Here is a 22,756-nt window from a genome sequence, read left to right as displayed (position 1 = left end):
TTGGTTTACGGTCCCTTTCCTAGGACTGATTATTCAAGAACTTTTGTAGTGAATTAAATCTTTTTGAGCATTATGTGTTTTTGTATTTCCGTAAATGTTTGACTGTTACATACATTTTTAAAAATTCACCTAACAGCGGCACTACGGGAAAATCCTTTCTTCCCGCTGTGTGCTCCCTCAGTGCTAGTGCCTGCCCGCGTGAGAACGGAGAGAGAATGATGTCATCCACGGTGGCTAACACGTGGATAGCACTCGTTAGGGGCTAGGCACTATTCTAAGCCTTTTATAGGTACCAATTCGTTTACGTAACCGTATGTGTCTTACGTGCTGTATACGTAAGCGTAGATGGAGCGTGGTTTCTGGCACATAGTAGTTCTTCAACAAATGTTACTTCCTCCGTCCTCATCCCCCACCAGGCAGAAAGCATTTTTTATTCCTAATATTAGTATTAAATCCCTTGCTAAAGCATTCTGCCTCGTGGGGAAGGGTGGGGGGAGCAAATAATTGGTGACGTAGGTCTACTCCCCTTGTGGACGTTGGCAGCAGCACTGGGGCGTGCTCAGGAGCAATCGCAGGCATGCGGCTCACACATCCCACTCCGCGCCAGCACCCAGTGAGGACTGGCCTGGCTTGTGCAGGGGCTGGGGGGTGGGGTTCGGGTTCATTGACCCACCTCCCTTCCTCCAGTGGCTGAAAGAGATCTGTGTGCTGACAGTGCCCGTGCTGGGGCCCTGACTTGCACCCAGGATGGAAACTCCTAGAAGGGGGAGTCTGGCCCTTCCGCAGCATGATGAATAGCAGCAGTTGTGTTTCTGAAAGCTGGGATGCATGTAGGTAACACCTGCCTGACAAAGATTTACAGCTGCTCCCCAAGCTGCCTCCGTAGATTGCAAAACTGGGTCACGCTTTTTACAAGATCCATACCTTGGAGGGGGTGGTAAAGGCGGTTTTATTTTTTATTTATTTATTTATTTATTTACAAGAATGCACTAAAGGGAACAGAGGCTGGTGGTGTCTTAGGGGGTCTGAAGTGCTTGTTAACATCTAGCTGGCCGGCTGCCCATGTGACTAGAAGTTGGAGGGGATGAAAAACGATTTCCAGCTGAACTTGGCTGTTTTCTAAATAACTTCACACTGGGAAGATGAATTGGGCAAGAATGGGTCAGGCCTGAAACAAGTTCCATACTTTTAAATACTGGACACACTGCAGCTTAACCTCTGGGAAATGAACCGGAGCGGCTCGATGGCTGGTGTGCTCACACAGCAGACCCATTATTACCGCCGGGCTCTCTGAGTGCTCGGGCTGCGGGACAACTGGGCCACGGGCACCTATTTGGAGAGTAAGGCTCCGTGCGCGCTTCGTGATCCTTCTGTGGGAGCACTTGCTGTAATGGAAAATATCGTTCACTTTTAGTGTGGCGAGCTGCAGCCCGACTCAATTTGTGCAGCCTGGACTGAGTTGCTCTGGGTGCTCATTCAATTAGGTGACTGATGAAGTTACTTAGCTCGCTGGAGCTCAGGTTTTTCCTCTCTAGTGAGGTGCCTCAGGTGGGTGGGGCTGGGCCTTTGCCGTCCAGTAGGGAATCGGAAGGGCCGCAGGACAAGGTGATCATCGAGGGAATTCTCAAGAAGCAGAGTCTGCTTCTCCTCGTCTCCCAGGAACCCTCTGCGGCTTTGCAGTACTTCCGAGCGGTAGCTGTTTGACTCTGGCTCAGCCTCCCAGCTCCTCTGTCTCTGTGCTATGCATGCTATGGAAGGAAAGAGGAAAGGGAGGTTTCCGAGTCCTCCACCATGGCCCCTATGACTTGGTTCTTTGTCCCTTTCTTTGGTTAGAAGAAGGTTCTCCCCCAGCTGCCCTCCTGGCCAGGTCAGCAGGTTAAAAGCTCACCCCTTCTGGGCTAGGCTGCTGTTTCCAGTCTCCTTCAGGACACCTGGCCAAAATGCAGGGGAGTCATCTCTTAAGAACAGCACCCTTGGGCCCAAGCAGGCCTTGCTCCGCTGCTGGCAGGGCTGCCTGGGGCGTGCAGAGCAGGGGAAGAGGCAACCGGACAAGCTTTGGGAGATCTGGTAACTAACACTGACTCGTCCGAACATTCAAGGAGTCACACTGAAGAAATATTTTTTTTTAATTGGCCACACAAGAAGAAATGAGGTAGAGCAGTCTAAGCCCCCCGAGATGCTCTTAAACAAGGCACTAATTATTTCTGCATTGCTGTCCCAAGCACTGCCATCTGCGGGGCTCTCTGCTGTGCTTTGCATTAGGCTTTCTTGTTCTTCGTGGTCACTGCAGTGCTGAAAGGTAGGCTGGCCGGGATTCGTTTAGCTCTTCTTATCCCTGCCAGACTTTAAAGCCTCTGCTTCAGAAGAACTTGCTTTTGGTTTGTGTCTCTGGTTACTTCTGCCTCCTGCAGCTCGTTGATTTTTTAATGTACCATAATTGGGAATTAATCTGCGAACAACAGCATTTGGAAAAAATTAATTGTGTGTGGAATGTTTGATAATTACGTGCACATGTTAACCATTTCCTTGCTCTTTGTCATTTCAGGCATTGCTCATCGTGATCTGAAGCCAGAAAATATATTGTGTGAATCTCCAGAAAAGGTACTTAGGGCCTGATTTGGGACTTTACAGTTTATACTGATCTGGGAAGCCACCCTTGCTTTCCATAGCCATGTTAGCCATGCTCTTGGCCTCGGGTACCAACTTGGACTGAAGAGAATATTATAATACCTAATATGGAATGTTTCTGCGATCCAAGTGGCATTGATCCTTGTCCCTTCTGTGCTCTTCATCATCAGTGTGATTGGCTTAAGTCAGAGTTTGTATTAATAGAATGTGAGACCCGCACAAAATTAATATTTTCTAGTCCAATGCACCTACCTTTAGAGCAGTTGATGTGAGTCATGAACAACTCAATCTTATGCAGAGCAGATCTCTACCTATGAATGGTATTTGTGTTACAGTGTATACCAGATGGTGTCCACCACTGGAAGTAATAATTAGCAACAAGTTCTTGAAAAGGACTTCTGTTTCCATTTTTATTTCCAAAGGTGCCCATTAAAAAGAAAACATTTATGCTCAGTATTGAACAAATTCTACCTATTTAAAATGTTGCCTTAACTCAATCTACTAGTAAACAGAAGTATTTACAATTCCATTAGTGTATGAATCTGACAAATTCTGTGTTTATAGGAGGGATTTAGGCCGAGGTGGTATTGGGACCCATGTTCACAGCTCTGCATATGTGTACACATGTATGTACGCAAAAGCATGCATGTCTTGGTCTGGATGAAGCTATGGCTCATGAATGAGGGATGTCTGTGAGTGAATCTGTGAATCCACCTGCTACTCACACTCTTTTGTGGGGAATAATAATGGATTAGCTCAAATAAGATCATGTGACTTCCTGTCACTCGTCTAGCAGAGACCTTTATAATTTATCATTATTACTATTAAAAATTACATTTAACAAGTCTTGAGTGCTTATATTATGCCAAGCACTTATTTAGTAATTTAAAGATACTGTGTGAAGTAGATACTATTATTATCGTCATTTCATGGATGAGGACACTGAAGCTCAGAGAGGTTAAGAAACTTGTACAGAGTCACTCAGCTGGTAGGTAGAAGAGCCTAGATTTCCAGAAGTGCTCTCAACCGCCTGTTACTGCCTCTGGTGTATAATGTGCTTTCATGGCCTTTGTTTCATTTGATCTTCATGACACAAGTTTGTTAATCCCTTTTTATGGTTGGAAAAACTAAAATTAAGAGAGACTAAGTGTCAAAAGGCATTATCAAGAAAGTAAAAAGATATGCTACAGAATGGGAGAAAATATTTGCAGATCATACAACTGAGAAGGGTTTCATATCCAAAATATATAAGGGACTCCTAAAACTCAACAACAAAAAGACAACCCAATTAAAAAAATTGACAAAGGATTGAACAGACATTTTCTCCAAAGAAAGATGTACAAGTGGCCAACAAGCACATAAAAAGATGTTCAACATCCTTAGTCATTGGGGAAATGTAAATCAAAGCCACAGTGAGATACTACTTCATCCCTGCTAAGATGGCCATAATTTTAAAAATGGAAAAATACTAAATGTTGGTGAGCATATGGAGAAATTGGAACCCTAATACATTGCTGGTGACAATGTAAAATGATACAGCCATTGTGGAAAACAGTCTGGCAGTTCCTCAAAAGGCTAAACACAGAATTACCATATGACCCAACAATTCCATTCCTAGGTTATATACCCAAAAGAATTGAAAACAGGGACTCAAACAGATACTTGTACACTGATGTTCATTATGGCATTATTCACAATAGACAAAAGGCAGAAACAACCCAACTGGCCATCAACAGAGGAAATAGATAAACAAAATGTGACACCCACATACAATAAATATTATTCAGCCATGAAACAAGATGAAGTTTTGATACATGGATGAACCTTGAACACATGCTAAGTGAAATAAGACAGACATAGAAGGACAAATATTATATGATTCCACTTATGTAAAATATCTGGAATAGACAAATGAATAAAGACAAAGTAGATTAGAGGTTACTTGGAACGAAGGAGAAGAAGAATGGAAAGTGATTACTTAATGAACATAGAGTCTCTGATGAGTGATGGAAAAGTCTTAGAAACATATAGTGGTAATAGTTACTTAATGCCAATGACTTTTAAGTGTACATTTTTCATATACACTTAAAAATGGCTAAAATGGGCTGGGCGTGCTGGTGCACACCTGTAGGTTCAGCTACTCAGGAGGCTGAGGCAGGAGGATCACCTGAGCCTGGGAGTTCAAGGCTTCAGTGAGCTGTGATCATGCCACTGCACTCCAGCCTGGGAGACAGAGTCTCTTTAAAAAAAAAAAAAAAAGGCATATTTTATATTTTACTACAGTGAAAATGAGAGGGGCCAAATGAAAAAGAAAAGAAGAAAAAGGGAAGGAGGGAGAGAAGGAAGGAAGAAAAGAAGTTGAGGGGCTTGCCCAGGCTTCCTGGCAGTAAATGGGTGAACTGGGACTCACAGAACCAGCACTTTCAGCGCGCTCTGTGCTGCTTCCACCGTGGAGGACGCCGTCACGTGTGCACCCAAACCGCCCTCCTGGTTGGCCCTGGAGACGAGTCACCCTGCCTTGGTCTCAGGCGCAGCATGCAGTTCTGGAGGGCTTGGCTGCTGTGTTGATGCCCCCTAGAGTGACCGACCATCCCAGTTTTCCAAGGACTGAGGGGCCTCCCAGAACACAGGGCTTTCCATGCTTAAACTGAAAAAGTCGGTCACCCTACGCCAGTAAGGTGGCCACGGCTTTTACTCCAAGCTCCTTTGCCCTCCACTGAGTGGGCTGCGAGGACTCTGTCTCTCAGGAGTGAACTCCTCTAACTCCTGTGTTGCAGCCCGCACCAGTGTTTGCGGGAAGGAGTTCCATACTTATTTTATGCTAAGTTCACAACAATCCACACCATATAGTTCACCCATTTTTCTCTTAGTTGGGAAACAAGAGAGCATGGGGAAGAGGACACCTTGGAAAAAGTCCTCTAGGGACTTCTCGTTAACCCAAGGAGAGCGAATATGACCTGAGAGATAAAGCCAGCTGCAGTGTGACAGTCACGTCGCGTTCCTCATGCTCTGTGGTTCTTTTTCTTTTTTAGACAGGGTCTTGCTCTTCACTGGGACTACAGGTGTGTGCTACCACATCTGGCCAAATTTTTTATGTTTTGTAGAGACACGGTCTCACTGTGTTGCCCAGTCTGGTCTCTAACTCCTGGGCTCAGGCGATCTTACCACCTCTGCCTCTCAAACTGCTGGGATTACAGGCGTGAGCCATTGCGCCAGCCCCTGTAGTTTCTTATATCTATGACCTTGGCTTCTGTTTTCCTTTTCAGGTGTCTCCGGTGAAAATCTGTGACTTTGACTTGGGCAGTGGGGTGAAACTGAACAACTCCTGTACCCCCATAACCACACCAGAGCTCACCACCCCGGTATGCGTGGCTGGTACCCTGTGTGACTTCCTTCTGGGCGCCTGTGCATTTGGAGCGCCCCCGAGCCAGAGCTGGGGAGACCGGAACAGAGGGCGAGGGAAGGAAAGCCATGGTGTAGAGTGGATCCCTCGGATCAAGTGGATCTATAGCACTTCCCACTGCCCGAGTGGATTCTGGGCTCTGTATTGTCACTCCCAAGCCCGCCTCCCACCCCTTAGTTGCTAATGAAAGTGACATTAGGGCTTTTAGTTTGGGATGGGTCCTCCCTGCTGATGAAGGGACAAATTGTAACTGTAAGCACAGGCTAAGCCCTGACTCCTGACCCAGATGAAAACAGACTGGACTCCCAGCCCAGCCCTTTTGCATTTGAGCATGTGGATAGTTCTGTAGAGCCCGTCCCCATTGTGATGGAGGATGGGGGCTGTCCTCCCCCACCTTGGAAAGGGTCGTCTGTTGCTAGCGGGAACTGTGAGGCCCCAGGCAACGTGCACGTGGGATCACTAGGCCAAGTCATCCCGTCGCTTCTCTGACTTCACATTTCATGCCCAGGTGCTGCTGCTGCCGCCTCTTCCTAAGACATCTCTTGCGCATACTTGATATACTGTAATTATTATTATTCTTTTAAGATTTGCATGTTTCACAAGTAAATAATCCTTTTTTAAGACATGCCTTTTTTTTTTTTTTTTTTTGAGACAGAGTCTCACTCTGTTGCCTGGGCTAGAGTGCCATGGCGTCAACCTAGCTCACAACAACCTGAAACTCCTGGGCTCAAGCAATCCTCCTGCCTCAGCCTGCTGAGTAGCTGGGACTACAGGCATGTCCCACCATGCCCGGCTAATTTTTTCTATATATTTTTAGTTGTCCAGCTAATTTCTTTCTATTTTTAGTAGAGACAGGGTCAGGCTCTTGCTCAGGCTGGTCTCGAACTCCTGACCTTGGGCGATCCTCCCGCCTCAGCCTCCCAGAGTGCTAGGATTACAGGCGTGAGCCACCGTGCCTGGCCAAGACATGCCTTTAAATATGCCTATATTGTGTCTTATTCTAAGCAACATTATTAGGAATGTTTCTGTGTTAGCTTCTAACATGCTGGGCTACCTTGGTCTCAAAGTCATTAACCCTAATTGCCAATAACAAGGAAAATATCCTTTCTTGAGAACACTTAGCCTTCTAATCAGATTCATTTGGGAGGGTTGTTTCTTGGTGAGCCTGACATAATCAGAAGGGAGTGAAAAGAATGTGTTTTGTTCTCATCAGCAGTTTTCCTAGGGGGGTGAGAGGGAGAAATCCTGGGTTCTGGCCCCAGGTCTGCCACTGATGTGCTCAAACAGTCCCTGTCCCTTTCTAGGTCCTGCCTTTGCCACCTGTAAACGGGAGGGGTGGGAAGATCAGAGTTGTTCAAAGAGCTCTTCTAGCTTTGATGGTCTCTTAATTCTAAATTCTTGCACATCTTCACTGTGAGCTAGCAGGAGAGCTGGGCAGGATTCACTTCAGGAAATCCTTGCTGTGTGGAATTGGATCTCCACAGATCTCCCTCCCAGAGCCATGTTCCTGGTACATTCAAGTACCGGTGCATGAGGTGTCTGTTTATGGAGAGCTGCGGCAGGGACAGATTCCTGGAGCTTCTTGGCCAAAGGTCTCTGCCCGCTGGAGAAGGACCTGCAAGCATAAGGCTGCCTGGAGCTGGTCGTGTGGATCATGGGGGATGATGGGGCTCAGTTGACAAATGCTGGCTTGGCCCAGCTTCTCTGAGTGCCTGGGTGGCATCTGGTGGGCTCTCTGGCTGGCCTTGCTGATGACTTCCTGCTCTGTACCCGACCCCTCCATCTTCTTGCTGCAATCCCGGTGCAGTCCACCCTCTGCCATGCCCTCCCGGTGACTGAGCCTCTCTCTCTGCCATCTCTCCTGCCAACCCTGGCCCCACAGTGTGGCTCTGCAGAGTACATGGCCCCCGAGGTGGTGGAGGTCTTCACGGACCAGGCCACTTTCTATGACAAGCGCTGTGACCTGTGGAGCCTGGGCGTGGTCCTCTACATCATGCTGAGCGGCTACCCGCCATTTGTCGGTCACTGTGGGGCTGACTGTGGCTGGGACCGGGGCGAGGTCTGCGGGGTGTGCCAGGTGAGTGCGGCCCCAGGGGCTGCTGCGTAGCCCTGCAGGGGGTCCACGTGGTTGTGGGACGCCAGCAGGACCGGCTGGGAGGTGTTCCTGATCTGGAAGGGGCTTTATAGTACCCCCACCCCCACCCCGCTTCTGTCAGGGCAGCCACAAGGCAAAATAGAGATAATCAGGCACTCGGCCCAGCCGGGAGTTCGGGGAGGGTTGTTAGAGAACATCATACCTGAGCTGACTATTAAAAGACAAGTCTTGCCCAGGGAAGAGGGGCGAGAAACACAAGTAGAGGCACAGGCAGAGACAGGAGGGACATGTGAAACATCCACATGCACGGGGTGGAAGCGTGGTGTGTAAGGCGGCTGGTGGTGGGCGGTGAGGCCTGAGAAGGTTGCAGAGGGCCCCCTAGGAAGGACAAGGAGTGTGGGCTTTGTGCAGCGGGCCATGTTCCCACCCATCACCATCCAGTCCCCCAGGCCACACAGCCTTCCCAGCCTGCCACGGGCATTCTGTAGAGTCTGATGATTTAAGGGAGAGTGGGAGTGTGAGAAGGGGCCCTGGGCTGTGGCATCCCAAGCCATGAGCTGCAGCCACAGCTGAGGTTGATTGAAGCTGGTGATCAGATCAGTGATGGGCACATCCTGGCCATCCCTGGCCAGTGTGGCCTCAGGCAGAATCTTCTTTACCTAGAACAAGCTGTTTGAAAGCATCCAGGAAGGCAAGTATGAGTTTCCGGACAAGGACTGGGCGCACATCTCCAGCGAGGCCAAAGACCTCATCTGCAGGCTCCTGGTGCGAGATGCCAAGCAGAGACTCAGCGCTGCCCAGGTTCTGCAGCACCCGTGGGTGCAGGGGGTGAGTGACATGGCCTCGAGGAAGCGCTCATACCAGCGAGTGCCAAACGCCAGCCAGGTGGCTGACCCAGCTCCAGGGGGATCCTGTAGCAGCTCCTGGCCCTGTGCGTGGGCAGTAAACTGACTCCTCCCTTCACCCAGGCTGAGCCCCCTTACAGGCCATGGCCTTGGCCACAGACTAACCCCCAGCAGAGCCATCCAGGGGATTGGCACATGCATTCCGCTATTGGAAGAGGCACCCAGGCCAGGAAGCAGCCTGGCATCATCATTTGAGGCCTGCAGCACCATCCTCTTACACACAAACACCATTAGCTGAGAGCACCCGGGAACAAGCACGGCATTGCCCTGTGGCCGTGATGGGGGCACGTGGTTTCTCCTCACAGCCTGGCGCAGCTGACCTAGAAGACAAATGGTAGTGGCTTTCCCAGGCTAAGGATCCAAATCTTCACTAGAAAATATTTTTTAAAATCCTCCTTGGTTAGTCACAACACCTGACCTCTGTCTCTCCAAGGGATCTGCCAGACTCCTTGGTGCCGTATTGTGTCTCCTTGGTCTGCCAGGCCCTTGCTGGGCTCAGTGGCCCTGCCGGTGGAAGGAGGCAAGCATTGCCAGCCCACGTTACCGACAGGGACCTGATCCAAGAGCGTCTAAGTGGCTAATTCCCAGGCACCCAATTCGCACACCTACCACACACCAGACACCGGCAATGCAGGGAGAGCGAGACCCAGGCCCTGTCGCCATGCTCTAGTGGAGAGAGGTAGACAAGGGAATAAATTACAGGACAGTGCGATAAATGCTTATTAAAAGGGAGGTCTATAGGGTGTGCCAGGTGAGTGTGGTCCCAGGGGCACAAAGGGACCAGGATCCACCTCTCCTCAAGTGGGCAGGGAGGTGGCAGGGAAGGCAGAATGCTTCACAGGGGAAGTGACCCTTGGGCTGGGTCTTGGAAGAAGACTGGGACTCTGCTGGGCAAAGGGAGAGAGGGACTCTCCATGCCTGTTGGGGGCTGTGCCTTCAGATAGTACCTTTCTTGCTCTCTCCTTAGAAGGCCTGACCCCGCAGGCAAGCATAGCCACGTCCCTGTGCTGGGCCCAGAGCCGGCAGTAACCTGCCCACCCTGTGCTGGTCTGGGTGGGGCAGCCCTTGGAAGGAGGGAGCCGCACTCACCCACACATCTGTCTTTCCCGTTCTAGCAAGCTCCAGAAAGGGGACTCCCCACGCCGCAAGTCCTCCAGAGGTAAATGCTCACCCGGCACCCTTCTCTCCTTGGCTTTGACGGTCCCTCAGGCTCTCAGCCAGGATGGGTGTGGAGATGGGGGACGAGGAGCCACCCCCGGGCACAGGTAGCCTTGCTTCTCCCTGCTTCCTCTCCTCGCTCTTTCCCTCTGCTCTAGATCTCTCTCTCTCTCTCTGTTTTGTTCCTCCACCTAGATTGCTTCCTCTCCCCTCCAGGACCTTTAAGGCCCCTCCCTGCACTGTTAGCCTACCCACTTGATTTGTGACTGGAAGTCACCACTCACAGCCCAAAGACAGACCAACCGAGGCTTCCCCTGCGCTGGCAGGTGTAGAAGCAGCAGGAGTGGGGCACCGTAAGGCAGTGGGACCAGTCGTCACACACACTACTGCAGACAGTAATCATGGCCACCGTGTACCAAATCCCGACCACATGTCAAGATGTGGTGTTAGGGGCTTTGCATATGTTATGTCCCTATCACGCCCATTTCATAGATGAGAAAACTGAGGAGGAGAGAGAGCAGGTTAACTTGCTCGGGGCCACACGATAGCCCTGGCCGTTTGACTCCAGAGCCTGTCAACAGCCGGACTAGGTGCCCAGTGAGCACTGCCCTGTTCCCACAGGGCAAGGGCTAAGTGGTATGGGAAACCCCTCCGGAACCAGCCCTGTGGCCGGTTTTTAGGAGCAACACAGGGAAGTCTCACACTTCCGTAGGCTCGGTTTGTGCCTAGGAATGCTGGTGCCCAGCGTGGGTTCCTGCCTGATTCTCCAGAGCTGCCCCCAGATGCTTGGCGGCAGCAAACCTCAGACCCCACGTGGAAGATTGATGCAGCACACCCCAAGTGTGTGTTACCCGCCAGCCCTGAGCTGGGTTCTGGGGACACAGGCGTCAGTGGCACAGGCCCTGCGCCGGGAGCTCTGCCGTGATGGGGGAGAGGGAGAGACAGCGAGTTGCGGTGCCACAGCCCTTCCTCTGGTCGAGCTGTGCGCTGTGCTGGGGGAGCTCAGAGGAGGGTGTTCTGAGCAGAAGGGCGCGTTTGCCCCGACTGTCAAGTCCAGGGACTGCACTTGGAGCTAAAGGATGTTTTAGCCTCCATCGAGCAAGATTTCAAACCCAGGCAAGAACTGCTTTGCAGAGAGCCTGTGCGGGCGCAGGCAGTCTGGTGGGCACGTAGAACCGCGGCAGCGAGCGGGGGTGCCCGGCAGCTGGCCTGCTGACCCTGAGCCCACCTCCCTCTCTCTGTGCCTTCCCCGGCCCCTGTAGGAACAGCAGCACAATGGACCTGACGCTGTTCGCCGCGGAGGCCATCGCCCTTAACCGCCAGCTGTCGCAGCACGAGGAGAACGAACTGGCAGAGGAGCCAGAGGCGCTGGCTGAGGGCCTCTGCTCCGTGAAGCTTTCCCCTCCCTCCAAGTCTCGCCTGGCCCGCCGGCGGGCCCTGGCCCAGGCAGGCCGCAGTGGAGACGAGGGACCCTGCCCGACACCCGCAGCACTCTGAGCCGCTCGGGTCACACCTCGTAGGCCCTAGGCCTGTCCAGTGATGGCCCCTGTGGAAACCTGTGTGGCCCAAGTCTGCAGAAAGGCAGCGGGGCCTGCGCTGTGGCTCCATCAGGCCTTTTCTCTACAAAGGCCCTGAGGTTGCCACTCAACCCCCATTTCCCCAGGGTCCTGGAGGAAAAAGCTTTTTCCTAAGGGGTTGTCTTTGAAAAGGAAAGCAATCACTTGTCACTTTGCATAATCGCCTGTGGCGGAACGTCTCTTTGCCGGGCTCCACCTGCTCACCCGCCCGCGGATCCGGATCCAGCTCTCACCGCTGTGGAGGCGCTGGGGCCGCAGCCTTCAGGGAGCCAGCTTCCAGAAGCCAGGAGCATCCGCTGACAGCGGCTGCGACACGTGCCTGTTCCCCCTCTGCACTGTCACCCTCCTCTGGCTGTCCTCCCACCTTCCTCTGTCCTCCGCACGTCCTCTTTGCCCGTCCTCTCCCTTGGCTGAGCAAAGCCATCCCCTCAATTCAGGGAAGGGCAGGAGCCTTCCTCGTTCAGGAAGCCAGATCCGTCTTCCAGTGTGTAGCACAGAGAAGCACATAATCTTTCTTCGCCGTGACCGAGACGTGCTCCTCATTTATCATCCTCTTCTTCCTTTGTGATTGCTGCTAAAGTCCGTATGTCGTTTTTATAAAGTTTGTTTTTAACCAGGCTCTTCCAGCAAAGGTGGGCCTTTAAACTCCCACCGCAAGCCCGTGGACTTCCCGGAGCATGTAACGGCTTGCTCTTCTTTCGGGAATGTCCACGCGTTTAGGTTTAATGGGCCGTTCCCTGTTATTCTAACTGGTTTTAAGCTGTTACTATGAGGAGCAACTTAGAGACCGTGGAGACAGGGTCGGTGTCAAGCCTTGCACGGGGGGCGGCCCAGGTCTGGGCAGTGAGATGCAAAGCACCCGAGGCAAAGCCAGGTCAGAGCAGCCCCAGACCGCATGAAGGTACAGCCCCCGGCACAAGAGCTGAGCTATTGATTTACATGAAGAAAATAGATTTGCATATGTCAGACGTTTATACAACACAAGGATGGTTTTATACATTGTGCTTGTTTTAATAAAACTGAAATTCTAGCTGTGGCCTACTCGGTGGTCCGTCCTTTACCTGCAGACCTGAGGCGGAGGCAGGCCTTCTGCACGGGGGCCGGGTCCAGCCAGGTGGGGAGAAGGTGCCCCTTGTCAGGACCCCTAAATAGAAAACCAGATTTCGTCTGCACAACAAGGTGAAGGAGACATTGCTTTTCTTTTTTAAGTAAGGAAGTGAAATTCATTTTATCAGTCACTTCTGTGCCAGGACCCCAGAGGTGAGTAAGAAACGGCCTCTGCTTTTTAGGAGCCCCCACCGAGCAGCAGAAGTGGTGTCAGCTGTAATACCATGACACAAGTAGACTCCAAAATGTGTTTTAATAGATGTCCCTTGGACCCATTCAGCCACAAGCAGGAGAACAAATTTCCCCTCTGTCTAAAGCATTCCCAAGCCTTTATTGAGAGCCTGTCGTGTGCCCAGGACTGTGCTTGTCCTGCCGGAGTTGGCAACAAAGAAAAGTGGTGCCTCCCAGCCACAGCCCTTGTGTATGTAATGCAAAGGACGTTTGTGTCTGTGGTCCCATGTACTCCCCGGTGCCATACTGGAGAGGGCTGGGCTGGAAAGGACCTTTATAAGTTCCCGAGGAGGTGGCAAGAGGGAGGTGAGCGTTGGGGCAGTAGACTGGGTGCCGGTGACGGCTGTCTGCCTTGGGAGAGCAGAGAGGGAGATGGGCTTAGGGGCTCTTCACTGTCCGACGCCGTGGATGCCTCCACATTAGTGATGACATACCGTTCTTAGTCTTCCCTTTGCAGTAACCCTGACCATCCTCACAGCCCTTCATCTGCCAGGGGGCAGGAGGCGGGGTTGGCTGGAAAAACAGACCTGCAGAATCTGAGCTTTTTGGCCCAAAGTCACCTAGTCTCTGGGGATCCAGGGTGTGAGATGAGTTCTGCGCTGGACTCCGGCCCCAGCCTGGTCGGTCTTCCCGCAGGGCCCGACAGGAGTGTCACTGCAAGGGGCTCCCTGGGTTGGGCACTGTCCTCCCTACAGCGCTGGCCCACACCCTGTCCTGCTGCAGCTCCCCCGTGCACTGGCTCCAGCGGTGCCCTCTCCCAGCCGCCGCCCACTCTGGTCATCCTCCACAGCTCTGCTGAAATGCCACCGTGCCTACTCTGGTTTTGCTGGCATTGTTGTGCACTTACCGAGTAACAGGTACTTTCTAAGAAGTTTACGGGCATTAGCATTTAATTCTCACAGCAGTCCTGCGAGGTGGGTACTATGATTTTACTTCACTTAACATGAAAAACCAAGCGGAGAAAGGAAAAATAGCGTGCCCAGGGCTGTACAGCTAGCAATGGTGGAACTGGAATTCCTTCCAGAGAGGCTCGGGCCCCAGAGTCCTGCTGCCCCTGTTCAAATCCCAGCTCTGCCACCTACTAGCTTTGGGCCTTGGGCAAGTTAATCTCGGAGAGTCTCTGTTTGTTCAGGTGTAAACGAGGGTGATAGTGCTTACCTCATGCTACTGTGCAAAAGTTATGAATTAATAAACGTAGTGCTGAGAGCAGTTCCAGGCAAGTGTAGGTGCGCCACGAATGTTAGCTATTGCATTTTAGTTATACAGTAGTCCCCTTATGTGTGGTTTCGGTTACCTGCTGCCCACCACCGTCCGAAGGTAGGTGAGTACAGCACAGTAGGATATTTTGAGAGACTACAGTCACATAACTTTTATTACAGTATATTGTTACAATTATTCTATTTTATTTTAATCTCTTACTGTGCCTAATTTGTTTTTTGTTTTTTGAGACAGAGTCTCACTCTTTTGCCCAGGCTAGAGTGAGTGCCATGGCGTTAGCCTAGCTCACAGCAACCTCTAACTCCTGATCTCAAGCGATCCTCCTGTCTCAGCCTCCCGAATAGCTGGGACTACAGGCATGCACCACCATGCCTGGCTAATTTTTTCTATATATATTTTTAGCTGTCCATATAATTTCTTTCTATTTTTTTTTTTTTTTGTCTTTTTTAGTAGAGATGGGGTCTCGCTCTTGCTCAGGCTGGTCTCGAACTCCTGAGCTCAAACGATCCGCCCACCTCAGCCTCCCAGAGTGCTAGGATTACAGGCGTGAGCCACTGCGCCTGGCCCTAATTTGTAAATTAAACTTTCTTATAGGTGTGTATGTATAGGAAAATGCATATATATAAAGAGTTAAGTACCATCTGCAGTTTCAGGCATCCACTGGGGGTCTTGGAATGTATCCCCCTCGGATAAGGGGGGGCTACTGTGTTTACTGTTGTCTCCAAGGGTAAACACAGTAGAATTATTCAACTCAGAATTATTCAACTCACGGTCCCAGTGCTGGAGGGGAGCCCTCCCGCTTTCCTGGGCTCAGGGAGCCCCGTGCAGAAGCACTGTGTGGTGTGCACAGGGATCCGGGCCTTTCCAGATGAGCCAAGCCTTTGGTCCTCTGTGGGATCCTCCTGTTGGGGGGCTGCCCTGCCCTTCTGGGCTGGAGTCCCTGTCCCAGAGGGGCAGCTGTGGCACCAGGGGAGGAGCCTGAGGTTGGGGCCGGGGAACCTGGGTTCTAGTCCTGCCTCTGCCACTATTCGCTGGGTGACCTTGGGAAGTCCTGGCTTGGCTGGGCAGAGGCAGATATGCCGGATGCTCTGCGGGAGGCTCTGAGACCCGCTGGGTGGAAGCCGGTTCCCCAGCTCTAGGGCTCACACTTGGGCTGGGCCTTAGAAGGAGAGAGCTGGTCCCAGCCAGGTGGGGTGTCTCAGACCTCAGGCCCCTTTCATCAAATCCAGTTAGCAGGTCTTGGCCCCAGCCCCAGTCCTGGTTCAGTTAGACCCTGAGGACCCCTGTCTGACGGCTTCTCAGTGCAGAGATCATGCAGTCTTTGCCCCTCTGTGTGTCTACCTGCCAGAGCGCTGGGGCCCCCTCCCTCCTGGCCAACTGCCCCTCGCCAGACCCAGCTCCACAAACAGCGGAGCCTTGGTCCCGTGCCAACTGCTCCAGCTGCTTCAGGTCTGGAGGGGGCCGAGGAGCAAGGTCCCCCCAAGGCTGGCACTCCTGTTGCCATGGTAGTAGTTGCCTTGGAAGCGCTTCCCTGACTTCAGCTTCTGAACAGTCCAAGAAAGCTGCCTGTCCCCCGGGGGATTGGAGAATTAATCACGGTCTTTTGCAGGGTTCTTACCCCTCAAGGAAAATAAACAGAACCAAACCAAGCTGAGGCCTTTTCACCCACTGTTCCTTCCCACCCCCCACGCTGTACTTGGACTTGGTGCTCTGAGAAGGAAAGAGCACAGGCAGACACCCTGCAGCCCTCGCCTCACCGGGAGACACAGAGGAGAGACTTTGTGATGGAACCCAGCAATGCGTCCCTGGGCTCACCACACCTGAGCACTGTGGTCTCAGGAGGGCCCAGGCTTGGGTGAGGAGGCACTGATGCTTCTGAGGGGTGGGGGATCAGGGGGCCGGTTGGGCTCTGGTGCCTCGGGCCTCCATCTCAGCGAGGCCCACAGAGAGAGGTTCCTTAACTCAGCCACCTCCTACTGTAAGCGCATCACCCAAGGACAGGCACGCATTCTCTTTTCCGGAGACAATATGGCCTCCGTTGAGGAAAGCAAGGGCAAGCCGCCCTCTCTACTGTTGTAATCCACGGAGGAGCCTTTACCAATGCTCCTGGTGCTGAGGGAAAGCTGCCGCCCGTGACTGATTCCCTGAACACAATGTCTCCCGCTCACGGCGGGGTTGCCCGTTCCTCCCGCCTCAGATAAGACACTAGAAATTCAGGGGCAGAGATATGCTTGAGGACTTCCCAGCCGGGCAGGGCCCTGGGCACTCGGGTTCCTTCGAGGACTCGGGGGCAACTCCTGTGCCTCCCTGTGTCTTGGTTTCCCCATCTGTTCTGTAAAGGAGCTAGGATGGCTCTGCGGCTCTGTGATCTTGTAACTGATGATGGCTTAACGTGTCTCCCCGTATTTCCTCCCCTGAGGGATTGATGATGCCAAAGAAAAGCTTCGACTTAGAATGTAGTCTCCAGTTTGGGAAGGTTAGAGTGTTTTCTGGAGTCTAAAACAGTGCCCTGCCTCCCTGCCTCCAGCCTCAGCCAGCACCCCCATCACCAGCTGAGGGAAGTGCGCTCAGGGGGGTGGGGTGGCCCACGTGCCACAGCACGGGGTGGGAGACACACCCCGGGAGCTCTGCCGCTGACGGTGTGCCTTAGACCACAAGGGGAGCCAGCCCAGGCCCCGCCCAGCCCAGAGCCACCCAAACCGACCCTGAATGGGGGAGCAGGGGTGGGGCATCGTGGAGGGTGCTCAGGTCCCCAAAGCTCGACCTCTCAGGAACACGTTTTCATGCACAATTATTTTGGCAGCTCCTTCTAAAACTAGTCAGTGGGGGATCAATTACATGTGACAGAGATGTGACTGTCATTTGGAGCCTAATTAGAAGAAGAATCGGACCTCATCCTGGCAGGAGGCACAGGGGATGTTGGCAGCAGCATCCCCCCCACGGCGGGGGAATGCCCGGTTCCAGGGGCTTCCTCTGTGTGGGGGCCAAGAAGGTGACCTGAGGGCCCGTCCGTGCTCTGTGGTCACCCCTCCTCTCTAGAGGAGGGCCTCACCCAGGCCTCTCTCCAGCTTCCTGGCAGTGAAGATGAAGCTCCACTTAGGTGACCCTGGGGACTTCTTTGGCCCCACTCCACACCCAAGGACTCTTGTCAGAGACAGAGCTTCCCTCGTGCCCACAGCCCCCATCTTTGCCAACCCGAGCTGGTTGTGCAGGTTCAAGCCCTCTCCCTGGACTCTGTGCCTATGTCTAGAAGCCGAGCCCAGATCCCTGCCGGCCATGGCATTCTGTGGCGCTCACTCCTAGAACCTGGACTGTTCCCAGTCTCTAGAGGACATGGAGAGAACAAGGACAGCTAGTGGGCACTTCATCATGAGGCCATGGGAACAGGACAGGGTCGTCAGTAAGGGCTTCACAGAGTTGGGGCTGGCCGGGCAGGGTCTGGGTGGATGAGGAGGCGTTTTCCAGAGCGCAGGGAGGGCAGGAAAGGCGAGGAGAGGGCCGAGGGGCAGGGCAGCTGTGGAGGCAGGTGGAGGCAGGAGGCCGTGAGCCTGGCTGCATGGGACTGCATGTGGTGGGAGAGAGGCCAGTGGGTTCAGTGCTAAGATTCTGAGCAGCGTGATGGGACCCGGGGAACTGTGCCCAGGTGCAGGGCCAGGCCAGGGCCATATTCTGGGATTGGAAAGGCCCTGATCCATAATGGGCCAAAGAATGCAATTAATGATGAAGGCTGGAACCGGGCGCTGGGGGCAGAGCTCAGGGCTGGGCTGGGCCGGGTTTCCACTGCCCAGCCTCGGTTTGGTGGATCCTGTAAGTAGGTCAGACAGGCTGGGTAGAGGTACTCAGTCCAGGTCAGAAGGCGCCAACCAGGCCCCAACCCCCTGCTCCTGCCTCCTGGCCCGCCAGCCCCAGCCCCTGACAATTCCTCTTCCCAGCCCTCCTCTCAGGGGTTTCCTCCTCCCCGTGCCCACTGCTCCTCCCTGTCAGTCGCGGCCGGGGACCCCAGGGCAGCCAGCAGGCTCACCCTCTCACTACACTGGCAATGAAAAGGGGGTGGGTACCAAGCCCACCTAAGGAGAAAGGGGTCCCCTGAGAACAGACTAGGAGCCCTCAGCCCTTCCTGGGAGCCCAAAGGTGGACGGGGGTTGGGGGGCACGGCAGGGGCAGAGAGTGGACGTGGAGGGACACCTTTCGCTCTCCTCTTCCTGCCCCAGTCACGCTTTCTGTCTCTGGAGCTGTGACCAAGTCTCCATCTCTGCGACTCCCAGTGAGGCTGCGGGGGTGCCTCAGGCCAAAGGGCAGAGGACAGCACAGGGGCCCCGGAGCGTGTGTCCGGGAGGCTCTTCACATCCCTGGTCTGAGCCCCATGTGAAGCCACCAGCTCGTTCTCCCCACTCAGGAACCCACAGTGGAACCTGGCTGACTGCCCACCGGGCCTCCGGGACCCAGGCGGCAGCTCGCATTGCAGCCTCATAAATAACTCAGCACCTCCCTCCTGCCACACCTCTGAGGAACCCTGTCCCCTGGACCAACGCCCCCGGCCCCGCCTCTCATGCCTTTAGGCTTCCACAGGCCGAGGCTCAGTGGCAGCAGAGTGGGCTCCAGGGAGCTGGGCAGGATGCCCTGGGCAGGGGGGCTTGGGCTCTCCTGGGTGGAGGCAGGCAGGGGAGAAGCCCACAGAGATCCCTAGAGCTCTGGCAGCCAGAGCGAGAATGTGTCCAGGCAGGGGTCCCAGGAGTGGCTTCCGGCTTCAGAGGCCTTTAGGGGAGGAAGAGTAGGTGGGGGTGACCTGGTGGAGATCCCAGGTCAAGGTGGGGCTGGGAGAGCCGTGGGATACGCCCACAGACTACTCCAGGGGTCCCCAGCTCAGGGCCCTATTGCCCAGAAACTCCCACCCTGAAGGTGGAGCTCCAGCGAGGAGACATCCGAGAGGACAGAGACCTCCAGGACGTTTCAGGGACAGGCCTCACCAGCTGGAGGCACTGCCCCGGGTAGGCCTGCATGGACATCCCCGGCAGCAGCAGAGACCTTCGCTGCCTGCAGCTGGCCTGTGTGGCCCTCGGCCTGGTGGCCGGCAGCATCATCATCGGCGTCTCCATATCCAAGGCTGCAGCTGCCGTGGGCGGCGTCTTCATCGGCGCTGCGGGGCTGGGTGAGCAGGTGCCCGCCAGGCTGGGGTGGGGGGACTCTGGGGAGAGGAGCGGGGCAGGGTCCTGTGAAAGAGAAGTGGAGGGAAGGGCTGGGGGTAATGGCAGCCACAGGGGCCCAGGGAGGGGCGGGGACTGGAGGGAAGCTGGCTGTCACACTCCTTTCTGGCTGCTCCCCCTGCCCTCCTGGGCTCTTGGGTTTGTGGTGGGATTGATTCCTCAGCCTGTTGGGGGTTGATGGGGCAGGAGTTCCAGAGGATCCTCGGAGCCGAGACAGGCTCCAACTCAGAGGGTTTCCTCTTCTTTCTCGGTTTGTCTCCACCACAGCCCTGTCTGTGTGTCTGTCTGGGCCAGGCCCACAGATATCCCCACAGTGATGCCGAGTGCATCCCCCAGCCCCCTGCCCTGAGCCAAAAGCAGAACCAGAAGCACCGGGCAGGGGCCTCTGGGCAGCTGCACCTGCAGATTCTGGCAGACACTTGGTCTGGGGGTGCCGTGGCGGTGGGCAGGGCAGGACTCGCTCTGCTGCCACCCTCTCCCCAGGTCTGGGTGGGGAGGGGCTGAGGTGCTCCCAGTCCGCCCGAGGGGACCTAGGGAGGGTGGGACGGGGGAGAGTTGGGGGTGGTGGCTGCTCGGCCCATTTCCAGCAACCTGCTCTCTACCTGGGCAGGGTGGAGCCAGGGGCCTGGGCCTCCACGGACCGTAGCTCCTTCCCCAGACAGGCGCTGCCCCCCAGCCCGGGCTGCGTGTCGGAGCATGCCAGGGTGTGCCCCATGCACACACCCACAGGCTCACGTTTGCACACACCGTTCCAGTCCTGCACACTGTGCCCTCCCATGCACACCCATATCCCTGCACAAACCAGCCCGCAGGCTCACAGCCCAGCCACGCTCACCAGGACCCCTCCCCGTCACAGAACGCCCTGTGTCTCTCTCCTCAGGGATCCTCATCTTGGCCTACCCCTTTCTGAAGGCTCGGCTCAACCTGGACCACATCCTGCCTGCCATAGGTGAGTCCTCCCCCCACCCCAGCAGACTCCTCTGCCAAGGGCTGTGCGAGACCCTTTCTGTGTAAGCCCATGACCCACTGTGCGGCTGGGTCGAGCCCACCAGCCCACGTGTGAGTCTGCTGCTGGCTGGCTGTGTTAGAGTCGCCGTGTGTGTGTGTGTGTTGTACAGGCGTTGCCATGACTGCAGTGTGGCAGAATCCAGCCTGCTGCTTGCTGCAAAGGTGCCTGAACCAGCTCAGGGAACCTAGAGTGTCCACCTCTCTTGAGAGATTTTCCCTCTCCCCTCAAGCCTCCAACATCGAGATAACTCCCTCTTCCTCCCTGAGCCCCATAAACACCCTCCATCTCCCTTAAGACCCTACAAACTCCGCACAGCTCCCAGCCTCATCTCAGCTCTCCACACACAGACTCCCATCTCCATCAGTCCTGCGGGGCTTTGCATGTCCCCAGTTCTCCCCAGGGCTCCCACCTCCCTAAAAAATCTGCCATCTTCTCCTTCAAGGGCCCATTTCTTCTGTCCCTCCCCAAATCAGCCCAGATCATGTGAGAGACCTAAAGGAATGCAGTGAAATAAAGACAGCAGGAGGGATGAAGATTAGACAGCAGAAAGGACTTCCCTTTCCAAGATAGGCTTGATTTAGGAATGGCTTATTAACCAGGGAGCTTGGGGTGGTCTCATCCTACAGGGAGCCTAAGAATCCACCCCCATCCAGGGCCAGACCAGGGGGAAGGAAGATCCAGCACCAACAGCAATAAGGACGGTAAGTTCCAGAAATTCCAGAGTCCCTCTTTCATTTTCTCTCTCTGACTCTGTGGGGTCCAGGGAGCAGCCCTGTGGGGCATGCAGAAGGGGCTCCCCCAACACAGAGCCAGTGTCGTTGGGTAGTTCTTCATGGGTTCCGTCAGCCCTTCTTGCTCCAAGCTGAACTGATCACCTCTTGTTTGTCCTCAGGGCTTCTGAATCACGCCCAGCAGGACACTGGGACAGGAGGACCTCACTGGCCCTCCCCCTCCCCTAGGTCCCATGCCCCAGTTCATCCTCCCACTCCCCTCTCCCATTGTGGAATCCAACTCTCTGAGCTGGTGCCTGCAGCTGAGCATCTCCTTGTCCCCCCATCCCCACACGTTGAAAAATTCCAGGGCAGGAGTTTCTCAAAAATGGCTCCAGCCCAGTCTCTGCCACCAGCGGTAGGACGCCTAACACTCAGCAAAATGTCCCATTCCAGACACTGTTCCACGCACTTTACCTATATTAACTCATTTAAGTCTCACGACAACCATGTGAGGGAGGTATTATAATGAGCTGCACTGTATATATGGGGCAGCTAAGGCGCAGGGTGATTAAGTGGCATCCCCGAGGTCACACAGCTAGTAAGTGGGGGAGCCAGCTGGCAGCTCCAGAGCCCTGCCTCTACCCCCAGCCCCAGCTGCTGTCCTCTTGAGGAGCCGTCCTGACCATGGCTGCCCCTCTGAACTGGGCTAGAACTGCCCCTGGGATGCCCCTCTCTCATTCTGTCCCAACCCAGCCCTGGGGTCACTGGGCACTCTGACCCCAGGTCCCTTTAGGTTCCTCCCACCCTGAAAGCTCTGTGGGGACCTGTCTGCTCAGGCAGCCCTTGTCCTTGATCTCTCCCCCAGGAGCCCGCAGTGGCCTGTCCACCGTGAGCAGGACCCTGGAGAAGCTGAAGCCCGGGGGCCGGGGGGCTGAGGAGTCCTGAGGGCCTCCCTGCCCTCCCTCCCTCCTGCTGCTGCCCCATCTCGGGGCCCACCTGGCTCAGAAGATCCAAACCGAAGACGAACCAGGCCCTGGAGCCACCACAGCTGCATTCGCCTGGCCAAGGGTCTTGGGAATGGATGCGACTAGGGGGGCAAGAACCCCCCCATGAGGGCTCCCTTGCAGCTCTTAACCTGCCCTTGCCTTCTGCGCTGCGGCTCAGCTTCGTTCCCTCTTTGATCTGCTGACTGGTTTCTCTGGAATCCAGGGCCCAGGGCCCTGACTACAACCAGGGTGCCCCAGCACTGTGCTTTGTCCTGGCTACAGAAGTGGACCACGGGCCCACAGGAACCGTAGCCGGGGACTCTGGGCCTGGGGCTGGGGCCTAGAGCTCACCAGCCAGATAGAGGGGCTGGGCCACCTTTTCAGAATATCAAAATCTCCTGGGCAGTTCCTGAGGGACAGGCTCTGAGCAGCAGTGAGGCAGACAGGGGAACCTGAGGGACTCCTGGTCCCCAGAGGAGAGAGACTCACAGAGGGACAGACAACCTGGCCTGGGGGTCAGAG

At 54.5% G+C, this 22,756-nt stretch overlaps 2 protein-coding genes across 6 annotated transcripts in view; both read left to right on the top strand.

Annotated features, from left to right (window-relative positions):
- The window catches only part of MKNK1 (MAPK interacting serine/threonine kinase 1), a 44,169-nt gene extending 31,362 nt beyond the window's left edge, over positions 1-12,807 (top strand). For 4 of the 5 annotated variants that reach the window (XM_069479928.1, XM_069479925.1, XM_069479927.1 and 1 more), the window contains 6 exons: positions 2,546-2,601; positions 5,895-5,990; positions 7,914-8,108; positions 8,790-8,954; positions 10,147-10,190; positions 11,452-12,807. In XM_069479928.1, the coding sequence (XP_069336029.1) occupies positions 2,546-2,601; positions 5,895-5,990; positions 7,914-8,108; positions 8,790-8,954; positions 10,147-10,190; positions 11,452-11,686 (791 nt within the window). In that variant the 3' untranslated portion in view covers positions 11,687-12,807. The remainder of the gene's footprint in view (positions 1-2,545; positions 2,602-5,894; positions 5,991-7,913; positions 8,109-8,789; positions 8,955-10,146; positions 10,191-11,451) is intronic. The other variant, XM_069479929.1, reaches the window with a different exon arrangement.
- A 6,513-nt stretch (positions 12,808-19,320) lies between these two features.
- On the top strand, positions 19,321-22,193 carry KNCN (kinocilin). Its single transcript, XM_069479171.1, has 4 exons — positions 19,321-19,471; positions 20,407-20,475; positions 21,162-21,236; positions 22,114-22,193. The coding sequence occupies exons 1-4, from the start codon at positions 19,321-19,323 to the stop codon at positions 22,191-22,193; spliced, it is 375 nt and encodes a 124-aa protein (XP_069335272.1).
- Positions 22,194-22,756: the final 563 nt, after the last annotated feature.

This window comes from Eulemur rufifrons, chromosome 8 (assembly GCF_041146395.1).
Source record: "Eulemur rufifrons isolate Redbay chromosome 8, OSU_ERuf_1, whole genome shotgun sequence".
Lineage (NCBI taxonomy): Eukaryota > Metazoa > Chordata > Mammalia > Primates > Lemuridae > Eulemur > Eulemur rufifrons.
Note: the sequence above shows the minus strand (reverse complement) of the source record. Positions and strands in the feature narration are given on the sequence as shown.

Coding starts and splice junctions, on each gene's coding strand:
- KNCN (XM_069479171.1), top strand. CDS start 19,321: ATGGACATCCCCGGCAGCAGCAGAGACCTTCGCTGCCTGCAGCTGGCC. Junction 19,472..20,406: donor CATCGGCGCTGCGGGGCTGG/GTGAGCAGGTGC, acceptor CTCTCTCCTCAG/GGATCCTCATCTTGGCCTAC. Junction 21,237..22,113: donor CACCAACAGCAATAAGGACG/GTAAGTTCCAGA, acceptor TCTCTCCCCCAG/GAGCCCGCAGTGGCCTGTCC.